The sequence below is a fragment of the Heptranchias perlo genome, chromosome 24, assembly GCF_035084215.1.
Source record: "Heptranchias perlo isolate sHepPer1 chromosome 24, sHepPer1.hap1, whole genome shotgun sequence".
Classification (NCBI taxonomy): domain Eukaryota; kingdom Metazoa; phylum Chordata; class Chondrichthyes; order Hexanchiformes; family Hexanchidae; genus Heptranchias; species Heptranchias perlo.
In genome coordinates, this window is record NC_090348.1 from 50,231,239 (window position 1) to 50,249,377 (window position 18,139).

General features: G+C 44.5%; 1 protein-coding gene across 1 annotated transcript in view; it reads left to right on the top strand.

The window, feature by feature from the left end:
• sbf1 (SET binding factor 1) overlaps positions 1 to 18,139 on the top strand; it is a 359,704-nt gene that overhangs the window by 260,691 nt on the left and 80,874 nt on the right. The window contains exons 25-26 of the mRNA XM_068005308.1: positions 513 to 649; positions 5,053 to 5,260. Of these exons, the coding sequence (XP_067861409.1) occupies positions 513 to 649; positions 5,053 to 5,260 (345 nt within the window). The remainder of the gene's footprint in view (positions 1 to 512; positions 650 to 5,052; positions 5,261 to 18,139) is intronic.

Consider the following 18,139-nt stretch of genomic DNA (forward strand, 5'->3'; position numbering starts at 1 on the left):
TAACCTTCTTGATTATTTTCTGCACCTGTTCATGACACTTCAATGATCTATGTACCTGAACCCCGAAGTCCCTTTGGACATCCACTGTTTTTAACTTTATACCATTTAGAAAGTACCCTGTTCTATCCTTTTTTGATCCAAAGTGGATGTATAAATGCAAGTTGTCGCTGAAGGGAAGAGACACCATGGATCCTGTGCTTCCGTCAGGTGCAAGCTGTTCCGGCCTTGACTATACGCTTTCCCCCTGATTGGTGAGCAGTAAAGCGTTTCTCTGACTCGCTCTGTGTAGCTCCCAGCAGGTCAATGTGGTGTTCCCTGGTCTCGCACCTGCCGTTTTTAGTCTGTGGCAATCCAGAATTTGGATTGTGTAAGAACCCTAACATATGCTTGCAGTGTGAGATGGGCACAGGCCTTTGTACTGGCCCTTTTGCAGTGGGAAGTTGATTGTTTGGGAATTAATTGATGTCATCGACAATCAATAGAAATCTGTCGTTGTGATTCAATCTGCTCAGAACGCTGTCCAAGAATATCATGAAGAATGCTAAGAAAACAATCGGACGGCAGTATGTCACCAGGAAGAAGTACACCCCCCCGGCCTGGGACCACCGAGCTGGACCCGCACATGGCGACAAACAAGATGAAATCTCAGGTATGGGCAAAATGTGTTCAGTCTGTGCCGGGTAAACAGGCTGCCAGTCTGTGCCGGGTGAAGGGTCTGGATGGAGAGCAGTGGTGGGTTAGGGTCTAGCGAGTCTCATGCGAGTCAACATTCTCAGTAAACACTCTGAGGTCTGAGTACTGCTCGCAACTGCTGGACTAAAACCTCAAAGCTGCCCTGTATTGTTTGGTGTTTGACAAATTCATGGCCAGAATCCAAAATTTGGTGAAAGAGAAATAATGCAAAGTTTTGTACTTAACCAAGGGAGATGTTTGTTAAGTAAATATACACATGATGTACATTCACCTGTATTGTGTACAAGGCATTTATTGCTAAAGTTAGTGCAAGTGGCTAAAATGGTGTCGTCGTAGCCTCACCTGTGGCCAGTCAGCGATTTCTAGTGGACAATACTGGTCTAGGCTGACACTGCAGTGCAGTACTGAGGGAGTGCTGCACTGTCGGAGGGTCAGTACTGAGGGAGTGCTGCACTGTCGGAGGGTCAGTACTGAGGGAGTGCTGCACTGTCGGAGGGTCAGTACTGAGGGAGCGCTGCACTGTCGGAGGGTCAGTACTGAGGGAGCGCTGCACTGTCGGAGGGTCAGTACTGAGGGAGTGCTGCACTGTTGGAGGGTCAGTACTGAGGGAGTGCTGCACTGTTGGAGGGTCAGTACTGAGGGAGTGCTGCACTGTCGGAGGGTCAGTACTGAGGGAGTGCTGCACTGTTGGAGGGTCAGTACTGAGGGAGTGCTGCACTGTCGGAGGGTCAGTACTGAGGGAGTGCTGCACTGTTGGAGGGTCAGTACTGAGGGAGTGCTGCACTGTTGGAGGGTCAGTACTGAGGGAGTGCTGCACTGTTGGAGGGTCAGTACTGAGGGAGTGCTGCACTGTTGGAGGGTCAGTACTGAGGGAGTGCTGCACTGTTGGAGGGTCAGTACTGAGGGAGTGCTGCATTGTTGGAGGGTCAGTACTGAGGGAGCGCTGCACTGTTGGAGGGTCAGTACTGAGGGAGTGCTGCATTGTTGGAGGGTCAGTACTGAGGGAGTGCTGCACTGTCGGAGGGTCAGTACTGAGGGAGTGCTGCACTGTTGGAGGGTCAGTACTGAGGGAGCGCTGCACTGTCGGAGGGTCAGTACTGAGGGAGTGCTGCACTGTCGGAGGGTCAGTACTAAGGGAGTGCTGCACTGTCGGAAGGGCAGTTCTGAGGGAATGTTCCACTGTCAGAAGGGCAGTACTGAGGGAATGCTGCACGATCGGAGGTGCCATCTTTCAGTTGAGACATTAAACCGAGTCGCCATCTGCCCCCTCAGGTGAACGTAAAAGATCCCATGGCACTATTTCGAAGAGTAGTAGGGGAGTTCTCCCGGTGTCCTGGTCAATATTTATCCCTCAACCAACAACACCAGAACAGATTATCTGCTTATTTATTTCAATTGCTGTTTGTGGAATCTTGCTGAGTGCTAATTGGCTGCTTCATTTGCCCATGTAACAACAGTGACTACACTTCAAAAATACTTTGTTGGCTGTAGAGCGCTTTGGGACATTCTGCGATGTGAAAGGCACTATATAAATGCAAGTTATTTTCTTTATCACATGCTCAGCATGTCCCAGACCACACTAGAAGCAGTGGGTTACCTTTGAAGTACAGTGACTGTTACGTAGGCAAACATGGCAGCCAATTTACACACAGCAAGATCCCACAAGCAGCAACTGAAATAAATAAGCAGATAATCTGTTTGAGTGATGTTGGTTAAGGGATAAATATTGACCAGGATACCGGGGTAAGAGGGGCAAAAAGAGTGTAGATTAGCGGCTAATATAAAACGAAACCCAAAAGTCTTTTATAAACATATAAATTGTGGAAGGGTAGGGTTGATTAGAGACCAAAAGGGAGATCTTCTTGTGGAGGCAGAGGTACTAAATGAATACTACGCACATGTCTTCATTAGAGAAGAGGCTGCCATTGTACAACAACAACAACTTGCATTTATATAGTGCCTTTAACATAGTAAAATGTCCCAAGACGCTTCACAGGAGCGATTATCAAACAAAATTTGACACCGAGTCACATAAGGAGGTATTAGGACAGGTGAGATAGGTTTTAAGGAGCCTCATAAAGGAGCAAAGGTAGCAGTAAAGGAGGAGGTAGTAGCGATATTGCATAGGATAAAATAGATAAAGAGGAGGCACTTAAAAGGATGGCAGTAATCAAAGTAGAAAAGCCACCCAGTTCAGATGAGATGCATCCTCGGTTACTGAAGGAAGTAAGGGTGGAAATTGTGGAGGCTCTGGCCACAATCTCCCAATCCTCCTTAGATAATGGGGACGGTGCCGGAGGACAGGAGGATTGCAAATGTTACACCCCTGTTCAAAAAAGGGGAGAGGGATAAACCTGGCAATTACAGGCCAGTCAGCCTATCATCAGGAGTGGTGAAACTTTTAGAGACAATAATCCGGGACAAAATAAATTGGCACTTAGAAAAGTACGGGTTTGTTAAAGAAAAATCATGTTTGACTAACTTGATTGAGTTCTTTGATGAAGTAGCTGAGTGGGTTGATGTTGTGTACACGAACTTTCAAAAGGCATTTGATAAAGTACTACATAATAGACTTGTAAGCAAAATTGAAGCCCATCAGATAAAAGGAACAGTGGCAGCAACAGTGGATACAAAATTAGCTAAGGGACAGAAAGCAGAGAGTAGCGATGAACAGTTGTTTTTCAGACTGGAGGGAAGTATACAGTGCTGTTCCCCAGGGGTCAGTATTAGGACCACTGCTCTTTTTGATATATATTAATGACCTGGACTTGGGTATAGAGGGAATAATTTCAAAGTTTACAGATGACATGAAACTCAGAAATGTGGTAAACAATGTGGAGGATAGTAACAGACTTCAGAAAGATATGCAGATTGGTGAAATGGGCAGACACATGGCAGATAATATTTAACGCAGAGAAGTGTGAAGTGATACATTTTGGTAGGAAGAATGAGGAGAGGCAATATAAACTAAATGGAAAAATTTTAAAGGGGATAGAGGAACAGAGAATCCTTGAAGGTGGCAGGGCAAGTTGAAAGGCTGTTAACAAAGCATATGAGATCCTGGGCTTTATTAATGGAGGCATAGAGTTCAAAAGCAAGGAAGTCATGCTAAACCTTTATAAAACACTGGTTAGACCTCAGCTGGAGTATTGTGTTCAATTCTGGGCACCACACTTTAGGAAGGATGTGAAGGCCTTTCAGAGGGTGCAGAAAAGATTGACTAGAATGGTACCAGGGATGAGGGACTTCAGTTATGTGGAGAAACTGGGATTGTTCACCTTAGAGCAGAGAAGGTTAAGGGGAGATTTGATAGAAGTTTTCAAAATCATGAACAGTTTTGATAGAGTAAATAATGAGAAACTGTTTCCAGTGGCAGACGGGTCGGTAATCAGAGGACACAGATTTAAGGTGATCGGCAGAAGAACCAGAGGCGAGATGAGGAAACATTTTCTTATGCAGTGAGTTGTTCTGATCTGGAATGCGCTGCCTGAAAGGGCGGTGGAAGCAGATTCAATAATAACTTTCAAAAGGGAATTGGATAAATACTTGAGGGAAGAAAATTACAGGGCTATGTGGAAAGAGCAGGGGAGTGGGACTAATTGGATAGCTCTATAAAAGAGCCGCCAGAAGCATGATGGGCTGAATGGCCTCCTTTTGTGCTGTATCATATGATATTATGATAAACAGCAAATGAATGAAAGACCAGGTAATCTGTTTTTAGTGGTGTTGTCTGAGGGATGAATATTGGCCAGGACACCGGGGAGAACTCCCCTACTCTTTTTCCAGTCGTGCCTTGGGATAATTTCCGTCCACCTGAGAGGGCAGACAGACCTCTGTTTAACGCCTCATTCAACAGTTGGCCCCTCTGATAGTGCAGCGCTCCCTCAGTATCAGCCTGGATTATGAGCTCAAGTCCTGGACGCTTGAACACTCCAACCTTGTGACTCCGAGGTGAAAGTTCTACAGACCTGTTGGAGAAATATTTATTTATTGCTCGTCCCTTTCTAACTTTGAATACTCCCCACCCTACTCTCCATTCTGATCCTATTCCATAGTTGAAGGATGAGCTCTAGGCTCTGGCAGTTATACTGCTCACCTACTAGGAGCTACAAATAAGTGGCACATTCAGATTCACTCCCTGTTTCTGGAGTGGAGCAGCCATGATGGGCGAATGGCCTCCTTCATTCTCATTTCTCTTGATTCTTTCAGGTAGTGGACTTCAGTATAACTCACTGCACCATGCAGCCTGCACGTTTCTGCTTCTTACCTGGCCCATTCTCCAGGTGTCTCTGTGAGAAGCTACAATCCTGGTTCCTCACTGATCTCAACATCTCCTGACGTTCTGTTTCCTTTCTGTAGTTTCGGAGGAGATGGAGCACAGTACACTGACGCTTTCCACCACCATTAGATCATCAGATAAATCAACCATGAGCCACATGGTAGAGCGGGCTTGTTGCCGTGACTACCAGCGCCTGGGATTGGGAACGCTCAGTAACAGTCTGACCAGGTCAAAGAATGAGCCATTCCGAATAACAACAGTCAATCGGATGTACAGTGTCTGCAGGAGGTGAGTTCGCTTATAATCCCAGTCAGGTACGGATACAAATTTAGAATCGTAGAATGGTTACACACAGAAGGAGGCCATTTGGCTCATCGAGCCAGTGCCAGCTCTTTGTAAGAGCAATGCTGTTAGTTCCATTCCCCCGCTCTTTCCCCGTAGCCCTGCAAATTTTTTCCCTTCAAGTATTTAACCAATCCCTTTTTGAAAGCCACGATTGAATCTGCTTCCCTCACCCTTTCAAGCAGCACATTCCAGATCATAGAATCATAGAAAGTTACGGCACAGAAGGAGACCATTCGGCCCATTGTGTCCGTGCCGGCCAATAAAGAGCTATCCAGCTTAATCCCACTTTCCAGCACTTGGTCCATAGCCCTGTAGGTTACGGCACTTCAAGTGCACAACCAAGTACTTTTTAAATGAGTTGAAGGTTTCTGCCTCTGCCACACTTTCAGGCAATGAGTTCCAGACCCCCACCACCCTCTGGATGAAAACATTTCTCCTCAGCTCCCCTCTAATCCTTCTACCAATTACCTTAGATCTATGCCCTCTGGTCACTGACCCCTCTGCTAAGGGAAATAGGTCTTCCCTATCCACTTTATCTGATCCCATCATAATTTTATATACCTCAATTAAATCTCCCCTCAGTCTCCTTTGTTCCAAAGAAAACAACCCCAGCATATCCAATCTTTTCTCATAGCTAAAATTCTCCAGCCCTGAAAAATCTTTGTAAATCTCCTCTGTACCCTCTCGAGTGCAATCACACCTTTCCTGTAATGTGGTGACCAGAACTGTACACAGTCTGATGGGTAAGGCAGATGAACTCAGGGCATGGATGGGTACATGGGACTGGGATGTTATAGCTATTACTGAAACATGGCTAAGGGAGGGGCAGGCCTGGCAGCTCAATGTTCCAGGGTACAGATGCTATAGGAAAGATAGAGCAGGAGGGAAGAGAGGAGGGGGAGTTGCGTTCTTGATTAGGGAGAACATCACGGCAGTAGTGAGAGGGGATATATCCGAGGGTTCGCCCACTGAGTCTATATGGGTAGAACTGAAAAATAAGAAGGGAGAGATCACTTTGATAGGATTGTACTACAGACCCCCAAATAGTCAACGGGAAATTGAGGAGCAAATATGTAAGGAGATTACAGACAGCTGCAAGAAAAATAGGGTGGTAATAGTAGGGGACTTTACTTTCCCAACATTGACTGGGACAGCCATAGCATTAGGGGCTTGGATGGAGAGAAATTTGTTGAGTGTATTCAGGAGGAATTTCTCATTCAGTATGTGGATGGCCCGACGAGAGAGGGGGCAAAACTTGACCTCCTCTTGGGAAATAAGGAAGGGCAGGTGACAGAAGTGTTAGTGAGGGATCACTTTGGGACCAGTGATCATAATTCCATTAGTTTTAAGATAGCTATGGAGAAGGATAGGTCTGGCCCAAAAGTTAAAATTCTAAATTGGGGAAAGGCCAATTTTGATGGTATTAGACAGGAACTTTCAGAAGTTGATTGGGAGAGTCTGTTGGCAGGCAAAGGGACGTCTGGTAAGTGGGAGGCTTTCAAAAGTGTGTTAACCAGGGTTCAGGGTAAGCACATTCCTTATAAAGTGAAGGGCAAGGCTGGTAGAAGTAGGGAACCTTGGATGACTCGGGAGATTGAGGCACTAGTCAAAAAGAAGGAGGAGGCATATGACATGCATAGGCAGCTGGGATCAAGTGGATCCCTTGAAGAGTATAGAGATTGCCGGAGTAGAGTTAAGAGAGAAATCAGGAGGGCAAAAAGGGGATATGAGATTGCTTTGGCAGATCAGGCAAAGGTGAATCCAAAGAGCTTCTACAAATACATAAAGGGCAAAAGGGTAACTAGGGAGAGAGTAGGGCCTCTTAAGGATCAACAAGGTCATCTATGTGCGGAACCACAAGAGATGGGTGAGATCCTGAATGAATATTTCACATCGGTATTTACGGTTGAGAAAGGCATGGATGTTAGGGAACTTGGGGAAATAAATAGTGATGTCTTGAGGAGTGTACATATTACAGAGAGGGAGGTGCTGGAAGTCTTAACGCGCATCAAGGTAGATAAATCTCCGGGACCTGATGAAATGTATCCCAGGACGTTATGGGAGGTTACGGAGGAAATTGCGGGTCCCCTAGCAGAGATATTTGAATCATCCACCGCTACAGGTGAGGTGCCTGAAGATTGGAGGGTAGCAAATGTTGTGCCTTTGTTTAAGAAGGGCGGCAGGGAAAAGCCTGGGAACTACAGACCAGTGAGCCTGACATCTGTAGTGGGTAAGTTGTTAGAGGGTATTCTGAGGGACAGATTCTACAGGCATTTGGAGAGGCAGGGACTAATTAGGAACAGTCAGCATGGTTTTGTGAGAGGAAAATCATGTCTCACGAATTTGATTGAGTTTTTTGAAGGGGTAACCAAGAAGATAGATGAGGGCTGTGCAGTAGACGTGGTCTACATGGACTTCAGCAAAGCATTTGACAAGGTACCGCATGGTAGGTTGTTACATAAGGTTAAATCTCATGGGATCCAAGGTGAGGTAGCCAATTGGATACAAAATTGGCTTGACGACAGAAGACAGAGGGTGGTTGTAGAGGGTTGTTTTTCAAACTGGATGCCTGTGTCCAGCGGTGTGCCTCAGGGATCGGTGCTGGGTCCGCTGTTATTTGTTATTTATATTAATGATTTGGATGAGAATTTAGGAGGCATGGTTAGTAAGTTTGCAGATGACACCAAGATTGGTGGCATTGTGGACAGTGAAGAAGGTTATCTAGGATTGCAACGGGATCTTGATAAATTGGGCCAGTGGGCCGATGAATGGCAGATGGAGTTTAATTTAGATAAATGTGAGGTGATGCATTTTGGTAGATCGAATCGGGCCAGGACCTACTCCGTTAATGGTAGGGCATTGGGGAGAGTTATAGAACAAAGAGATCTGGGAGTACAGATTCATAGCTCCTTGAAAGTGGAGTCACAGGTGGATAGGGTGGTGAAGAAGGCATTCAGCATGCTTGGTTTCATTGGTCAGAACATTGAATGCAGGAGTTGGGATGTCTTGTTGAAGTTGTACAGGGCATTGGTGAGGCCACACTTGGAGTACTGTGTACAGTTCTGGTCACCCTATTATAGAAAGGATATTATTAAACTAGAAAGAGTGCAGAAAAGATTTACTAGGATGCTACCGGGACTTGATGGTTTGACTTACAGGGAGAGGTTAGACAGACTGGGACTTTTTTCCCTGAAGAGTAGGAGGTTAAGGGGTGATCTTATTGAAGTCTATAAAATAATGAGGGGCATCGATAAGGTCGATAGTCAAAATCTTTCCCCAAAGGTAGGGGAGTCTATAACGAGGGGGCACAGATTTAAGGTGAGAGGGGAGAGATACAAAAGGGTCCAGAGGGGCAATTTTTTCACTCAAAGGGTGGTGAGTGTCTGGAACGAGCTGCCAGAGGCAGTAGTAGAGGCGGGTACAATTTTGTCTTTTAAAAAGCATTTGGACAGTTACATGGGTAAGATGGGTACAGAGGGATATGGGCCAAGTGCAGGCAATTGGGACTAGCTTAGTGGTATAAACTGGGCGACATGGACATGTTGGGCCGAAGGGCCTGTTTCCATGTTGTAACTTCTATGATTCTATAATACAGTACTCAAGCTGTGGCCTAACCAATGTTTTATACGGTTCTAGCATAACCTCCCTGCTCTTATATTCTATGCCTCTGCTAACTACTCTGTGCGTAACAAAGTTTTTCCTCATGTCGCCTTTGGTTCTTTTACCAATCACCTTAAATCTGTGTCCCCTGGTTCTCGACTCGTCCGCCAATGGGAACAGTTTCTCTTTACTTACTTTATCTAAACCCTTCATGATTTTGAACCCTTCTATCAAATCTCCTCTTAACCGTCTCTGGTTGAAGGAGAACAACCCCAGCTTCTCCAGTCTATCCACGCAACTGAAGTCCCTCATCCCTGGAATCATTTTAGTAAATCTCTTCTGCACCCTCTCTAAGGCCTTCACAGCATTCCTAAAGTGCGGTGCCCAGAACTGGACACAATAATCCAACTGTGGCTGAACCAGTGTTTGCTAATGGTTCAACATAACTTCCTTGCTTTTGTACTCTATGCCTCTCTGTATAAAGCCCAGGACCCCATATCCTTTTTAACCGCTTTCTCAACCTGCCCTGCCACCTTCAAAGATTTAACGCACATATACCCCCAGGTCTCTTTTTCCTGCACCTCCTGCGGAATTGATTAAAGTGGACTGGGAAAATAGATTAAAGGGTAAGACGGTACATGAGCAGTGGTGTTCATTTAAGGAGTTATTTTACAACTTTCAAAAAATATATATTCCACTGAGGAAAAAAGGGTGTGAAAGAAATGACAGCCATCCGTGGCTAAGTAAAGAAATTAAGGATAGTATCCGACTAAAAACAAGGACATGTAAGGTAGCCAAACTTAGCGGGAGGATAGAAGATTGGGAAGTCTTCAAAAGACAGCAAAAAGTAACTAAAGGATTGATTAAGGAAGGGAAGATAGATTATGAAAATAAATCAGCAAAAAATATAAAAACAGATAGCAGGAGTTTCTACAGTTATATAAAAAGAAAAAGGGTGGCTAAGGCAAACGTAGGTCCCTCAGAGGATGAAACCGGGAAATTAATGGTGGGAAACATGGAGATGGCAAAAATGCTGAACAAATATTTTGTTTCAGTCTTTACGGTAGAGGACACTAAGAATATCCCAACACTGGACAAACAGGGGGCTGTAGGGGGGGGAGGAGCTAAATACGATTAAAATCACTAAGGAATTGGTACTCAGTAAATTAATGGGACTCAAGGCGGATAAATCCCCTGGACCGGATGGCTTACATCCAAGGGTCTTGAGGGAAGTGGCAGTAGGGATTGTGGATGCTTTGGTAATAATTTTCCAAAATTCTCTGGACTCAGCAAAGGTCCCGGCAGATTGGAAAACTGCGAATGTAACAGCCTTATTTAAAAAGGGTAGTAGGCAGAAGGCTGGAAATTATAGACCAGTTAGCCTAACATCTGTGGTGGGTAAAATTTTGGAGTCTATTATTAAGGAGACAGTCGCAGAACATTTGGATAAACATAATTTAATAGGACAAAGTCAACATGGCTTTACGAAGGGGAAGTCATGTCTGACATATTTGCTTGAGTTCTTTGAGGACATAACGTACAGGGTGGATAAAGGGGAACCAGTGGATGTAGTGTATTTAGACTTCCAGAAGGCATTCGACAAGGTGCCACATAAAAGATTATTGCTCAAGATAAAGAATCACTGGATTGGGGGTAATATTCTGGAATGGGTGGAGGATTGGTTATCTAACAGGAAGCAGAGAGTTGGGATAAATGGTTTATTCTCAGACTGGCAACCAGTAGCCAGTGGTGTTCCACAGGGGTCGGTGCTGGGTCCCCAACTCTTTACAATCTATATTAATGATTTGGAGGAGGGGACCGAGTGTAACATATCAAAGTTTGCAGATGATACAAAGATGGGAGGGAAAGTGGAGAGTGAGGAGGACATAAAAAACCTACAGGCGGATATAGACAGGCTGGGTGAGTGGGCGGAGATTTGGCAGATGCAATACAATATTGGAAAATGTGAGGTTATGCACTTTGGCAGGAAAAATCAGAGAGCAAGTTATTATCTTAATGGCGTGAAACTGGAAAGTACTGCAGTACAAAGGAATCTGGGGGTCCTAGTGCAAGAAAATCAAAAAGTTAGTATGCAGGTGCAGCAGGTGATCAAGAAGGCCAACGGAATGTTGGCTTTTATTGCTAGGGGGATAGAATATAAAAACAGGGAGGTATTGCTGCAGTTATATAAGGTATTGGTGAGACCGCACCTGGAATACTGCATACAGTTTTGGTGTCCATACTTAAGAAAAGACATACTTGCTCTCGAGGCAGTACAAAGAAGGTTCACTCGGCTAATCCCGGAGATGAGGGGGCGGACATATGAGGAGAGGTTGAGTAGATTGGGACTCTACTCATTGGAGTTCAGAAGACTGAGAGGCGATCTTATTGAAACATATAAGATTGTGAAGGGGCTTGATCGGGTGGATGCGGTAAGGATGTTCCCAAGGATGGGTGAAACTAGAACTAGGGGGCATAATCTTAGAATAAGGGGCTGCTCCTTTCAAAACTGAGATGAGGAGAAACTTCTTCACTCAGAGGGTAGTAGGTCTGTGGAATGTGCTGCCCCAGGAAGCTGTGGAAGCTACATCATTAAATAAATTTAAAACAGAAATCGCCAGTTTCCTAGAAGTAAAGGGAATTAGGGGTTACGGGGAGCGGGCAGGAAATTGGACATGAATTTAGATTTGAGGTTAGGATTAGATCAGCCATGATCTTATTGAATGGCGGAGCAGGCCCGAGTGGCCGATTGGCCTCCTCCTGCTCCTATTTCTTATGTTCTTCTGTACCCTTTTCTTTCCTCAATGGAGACCTGGCTCAAAAAAGGGCAGGATTGGGTACTAAATATTCCTGGATACAAGGTGTTCAGAAAAGATCGGGAAGGAAAGAAAGGAGGGGGGGATGGCAGTATTGATTAAGGAGAATATTGCAGTGCTGGAGAGAGAGGCTGTCCTGGAGGGGTCAAGGACAGAATCTATTTGGTTAGAGTTAAGGAACAATAGAGGTGCCATTGCACTACTGGGTATATTCTATGGACCACCAACTAGTGGGAAGAATATAGAGGAGCAAATTTGCAGGGAAGGTGCAAAAGCCATAGAGTAGTGATAACAGGAGATTTCAACTATCCTAATATAGACTGGGATAACAATAATATAAGAGGCAAAGAAGGGGAGGAATTTTTGAAATGTGTTCAGGATAACTTTCTCGACCAGTAGGTTTCCAGCCCAACAAGGAAGGAGGCATTGCTGGATTTGGTTCGAAGGAATGAGACGGGCCAAGTGGAGCAAGTGTCAGTGGGAGAGCATTTAGGGAGCAGCGATCATAGTATCATAAGGTTTAGAACAGCTATGGAAAAGGAGTCTGACCACTCTAAAGTGAAAATACTCAATTGGAGGAGGGCCAATTTCAGTGGGATGAGAACAGATCTGGCCCGAGTAAATTGGAATCAAAGATTGGCAGGCAAAACTATAATTGAACAGTGGGCGGCCTTTAAAAAGGAGATGATTCGGGTAGGCAAGGTACATTCCAACGAGGGAGAAAGGTAGGGCAACTAAAGCCAGAACTCCCTGGATGACAAAGGAGATAGAGAGTAAGATGAAGCGGAAAAAAGGGGCGTATGACAGGATTCAGGTTGAGAACACAAGGGAGAACCAGGCAGAATATAGAAAGTTCAGAGGGGAAGTGAAAAAGGAAATAAGAGGGGCAAAGAGAGTATGAGAATAGACTAGCAGCCAACATAAAAGGGAATCCAAAAGTCTTCTACAGAAATATTAACAGTAAACGGGTAGTAAGAGGAGGGGTGGAGCTGATTAGGGACCATAAAGGAGATCTACTCATGGAGGCAGTGGGCATGGCTGAGGTATTAAATGAGTACTTTGCATCGGTCTTTACCAAGGAAGAAGATGCTGCCAGAGTCTCAGTAAAGGAAGATATAGTTAAGATACTGGATGGGCTAAAAATTGAGAAAGAAGAGGTACGAGAAAGGCTAGCTGTACTTAAAATACTTAAATCACCTGGTGCGGTTGAGATGCACCCTAGGATGCTGAGGGAAGTAAGGGGGGAAATTGCAGAGGTACTGGCCATAATGTTCCAGACATCCTTAGATATGGGGGGTGGTGCCAGAGGACTGGAGAATTGCAAATGTTACATCCTTGTTCAAAAAAGGGTGCAAAGATAAATGCAGCAACTATAGGCCAGTCAGTTTAACCTCAGTGATGGGGAAACGATAACCCGGGGGACAGAATTAACAGTCTCTTGGATGAGTGTGGATTGATTAGGGGAAGCCAGCACGAATTTGTTAAAGGCAAATCGTGTTTAACCAACTTGATAGAGTTTTTTGATGAGGTAATAGAGAGGGTCGATAAGGGCAATGTGGTCGAAGTGCTGTATATGGATTTTCAAAAAGCATTTGATAAAGTGCCACGTGGTAGGTTTGCTATTAAGATTGTGGCCCATGGAATAAAGGGGGCAGTAGCAACATGGATACAGAATTGCCTAATTGACAGGAAACGGAGTAGTGGTGAACGGTTGTTTTTCGAACTGGAGGGAGGTGTACAGTGGTGTTCCCCAGGGGTCTGTGCCGAGACCACTACTTTTTTGATCTATATTAATGACTTGGACTTGGATGTGCAGGGCACAATTTCAAAATCTGTAGATGACGCAAAACTTGGAAGTGTAGTGAAAGTGAGGAGGATAGCGATAGACTTCAAGAGGATATAGACACATTGGTGGCTTGGGCAGACACATGGCAGATGAACTTTAATGCGGAAAAATGCGAGGTGATGCATTTCGGTAGGAAAAATGAGATACAATCTAAACTAGAGGGCACAATTCTAAAGGGGTACAGGAACAGCAGGATCTGGGGGTATATGTGCACAAATCGTTGAAGGTGGCAGGGCAGGTTGAGAAAGCGGTTAAAAAAGCATACTGGATTCTGGGCTTTATAAATAGAGGCATAGAGTACAAAAGCAAGGAAGTCATGATGAACCTTTATAAAACACTGGTTCCACCACAACTGGAGTATTGTGTCCAGTTCTGGGTTCTGCACTTCAGGAAGGATGTGAAGGCCTTAGAGAGGGTGCAGAGGAGATTTACGAGAATGATTCCAGGGATTAGGGACTTAAATTACGTGGCTAGACTGGAGAAGCTGGGGTTGTTCTCCTTGGGACAGAGAAGGTTGTGAGGAGATTTGATAGAGGTATTCAAAATCATGAAGGGTCTAGAAAGAGTAGATAGAGAGAAACTGTTCCCATTGGCGGATGAGTCAAGAACCAGAGGGCATAGATTTAAGGTGATTGGCAAAAGAACCAAAGGTGACATGAGGAAAATCTTTTTTACGCAGCGAGTAGTTATGATCGTTCCTTGGGATCTGATTGGGATCTGGAATGCACTGCCCGAGGGAGTGGTAGAGGCAGATTCAATCACAGCCTTCAAAAGGGAACTGGATTAGTACTTGAAACGAAAAATGGTGCAGGGCTACGGGGATAGGGCGGGGGAGTGGGACCAGCTGGATTGCCCGTGCAGAGAGCCAGCGTGGACTTGATGGGCCGAATTACCTCCTTCCGTGCTGTAACCTTTCTATGATTCTTCCTGCCAAAATGTATCACTTCACATTTCTCTGCATTTAATTTCATCTGCCATGTGTCCATCCATTCCACCAGTCTGTCCATATCCTTTTGAAATCTATCACTATCCTCCTCACTGTTCACTACACTTCCAAGTTTTGTGTCATCTGCAGATTTTGAAATTGTGCCCTGTACACCCAAATCCGTTAATATATATCAAAAAAATCAGTGGTCCTAGTACCGACCCGTGGGGAACACCACTGTATACCTTCCTCCAGTCCCAAAAACAACCGTTCACCACTACTCTCTGTTTCCTGTCACTTAGCCAATTTCTTATCTATGCAGCCACTGCCCCCTTTATTCCATGGGCTTCAATTTTACTGACAAGCCTATTATGTGGCACTTTATCAAACGTGGATAGACTGGAGTATAGGAACTGGAAAATAGACCGGATGAATGCGTGGCTGCAGGGATGGTGCAGGAAGGCGGGATTTAGATTCCTGGGACATTGGGACCGGTTCTGGGGAAGGTGGGACCTGTACAAGCGGGATGGGTTACACCCGAGCAGGACCGGGACCAATGTCCTCGCAGGGGTGTTTGCTAGTGCTGTTGTGGAAGGTTTAAACTAGAGTGGCAGGGGGATGGGAACCTGAGCGGGAAGTCAGAAGGGAATAAAGTTGAGAGCAGCAAGAGAGGGGAAGACCCAGGGGAAATTTACAATACAAATAGTACAAACAGTTGTTCAAGAACAAGTGAAAGGGAAAAGCGTAGAGCAGCAGAAAGAAAGTGTACTTTAGACACTACAGATGAAGTGAAAACTAGAAGGCGTAAGGCGATTAACCCAGCATCAAAGCTGAAGGTCAGGCTAGGGTGTGTGGCCCAACTAAGAGTTCTGTATACAAATGCACAGAGTATAAGGAATAAATTAAATGAACTACAGGTTCAAATTCAAATTGGAGGGTATGACATGATAGTTATTACTGAGACTTGGCTGCAGGATGGTCAGGATTGGGAACTAAATATACCGGGTTATAAGGTCTACAGGAGAGAGAGGGAAAATGGAAGAGAGGGAGGAGTAGCCTTAGTGATTAGAGATGAAATCACTTCAATGATAAAGGAGGAAGGTATACAGTGGTGTTCCCCACGGGTCGGTACTAGGAGCCAACAGAGACCTTATGGGTTGAATTGAGAAATAGGAAAGGATCTAAGACTATAGTGGGAGTTGTGTATAGGAGCCCTGGTAGCAGCTCTGAAGTGCTAGATTGTATAAATGCAGAGATTAGACAAGCGTGTAAGAAAGGCATAGTGGTCTTAATGGGGGACTTTAGCCTTCACATAGATTGGGAAAAGCAGACTAGCAACTGTCAGAAAGGTAGTGAATTTCTTGAGTGTGATCGGGATAGTTTTCTACAGCAGTATGTCCTAGAGGCAACAAGGGGGCAAGCAATACTAGATTTAGTAATGAGTAATGAACCAGATTTAGTTAACAAATTAACTGTACGCAAACATCTATCCAATAGCGATCATAACATGATCGAGTTCAATGTAGTGTTTGAAAGGGAAAAAAGTGAGTCAGCTGCTAAGATTCTAGACTTGGGTAAGGCCGACTTCAATGGGATGAGACAGACTGTCCACAGTAAACTGGGCAAATCTGTTAATGGGTAAAACGACTGATGATCAGTGGGAAATGTTTAAAGAAACATTTAATGTGATACAGAATCGGTTTATACCCCTGAGGGGCAAGAACTCTACTTGCCAAAAAAAACAGCCATGCACAACTAAAGAGGTAAGGGACAGTATAAGTTATAAGGAAAGGGCATACAAAAAGGCAAAAAATGGCACTGATCCTGGCGAATGGGAAAGATACAAAGTTCAACAAAGGGTCACAAAACAGATAGTAAGAGCTACAAAAAGAGAGTATGAAAATAAACTCGCAAGGGATATCAAAACCAATATGAAGAACTTTAATAGTTGTATTAGGAAAAAGAGGGTGGTCAGGAGCAGTGTTGGCCCCTTAAAAACTGAAAGTGGGGATATTGTCATTGACAATGGGGAAATGGCGGACATGTTGAACAATTACTTTGCGTTAGTTTTTACAGTAGAAAAAGAGGATAGCATGCCGGAAATCCCAAGAAAACTAATATTGAATCGGGGACAGGGACTCGATAAAATTAATATTAGTAAAGCAACAGTAATGAAGAAAATAGTAGCACTAAAGAGTGACAAATCCCCAGGACCAGATGGTTTCCATCCCAGGGTTTTAAAGGAAGTAGGTGAGCACATTGCAGATGCCCTAACTATAATCTTTCAAAGTTCTCCAGATTCAGGAACTGTCCCTCTGGATTGGAAAATTGCACATGTCACTCTGCTTTTTAAGAAAGGAGAGAGGGAAACCAGGGAATTATAGACCAGTTAGCCTAACATCTGTTGTGGGGAAAATGCTGGAGTCTATAATTAAGGATAGGGTGACTGAACACCTCGAGAATTTTCAGTCAATCAGAGAGAGCCAGCATGGATTTGTGAAAGGTAGGTCGTGCCTGACAAACCTGATTGAATTTTTTGAAGAGGTGACTAAAGTAGTGGACAGGGGAATGTCAATGGATGTTATTTATATGGACTTCCATAAGGCATTTGATAAGGTCCCACATTAGAGACTGTTAGCTAAGATAGAAGCCCATGGAATCGAGGGAAAAGTACGGACTTAGTTAGGAAGTTGGCTGAGCGAAAGGCGACTGAGAGTAGGGATAATGGGTAGGTACTCACATTGGCAGGATGTGACTAGTGGAGTCCCGCAGGGATCTGTCTTGGGGCCTCAATTATTCACAATATTTATTAACGACTTAGGTGAAGGCATAGAAAGTCTCATATCTAAGTTTGCCGATGACACAATGATTGGTGGCATTGTAAGCAGTGTAGATGAAAACATAAAATTACAAAGGGATATTGATAGATTAAGTGAATGGGCAAAACTGTGGCAAATGGAATTCAATGTAGCCAAATGTGAGGTCATCCACTTTGGATCAAAAAAGGATAGAACAGGATACTTTCTAAATGGTAAAAAAGTTAAAAACAGTGCATGTCCAAAGGGACTTAGGGGTTCAGGTACATAGATCATTGAAGTGTCATGAACAGGTGCAGAAAATAATCAGTAAGGCTAATGGAATGCTGGCCTTTATATCTAGAGGACTGGAGTACAAGGGGGCAGAAGTTATGCTGCAGCTATACAAAACCCTGGTTAGACCGCATCTGAAGTACTGTGTTCAGTTCTGGGCACCGCACCTTCGGAAGGACATATTGGCCTTGGAGGGAGTGCAGTGTAGGTTTACTAGAATGATACCCGGACTTCAGGGGTTAAGTTACGAGGCGAGATTACACAAATTGGCGTTGTATTCTCTGGAGTTTAGCAGGCTAAGGGGTGATCTGATCGAAGTTTATAAGATATTAAGGGGAACGGATCGGGTGGATAGAGAGAAACTATTTCCGCTGGTTGGGGATTCTAGGAGTCGGGGACACAGTCTAAAAATTAGAGCCAGACCTTTCAGGAGTGAGATTCGAAAACATTTCTACACACAACGGGTGATAGAAGTTTGGAACTCTCTTCCACAAACGGCAATTGATACTAGCTCAATTGCTAAATTTAAATCTGAGATAGATGGCT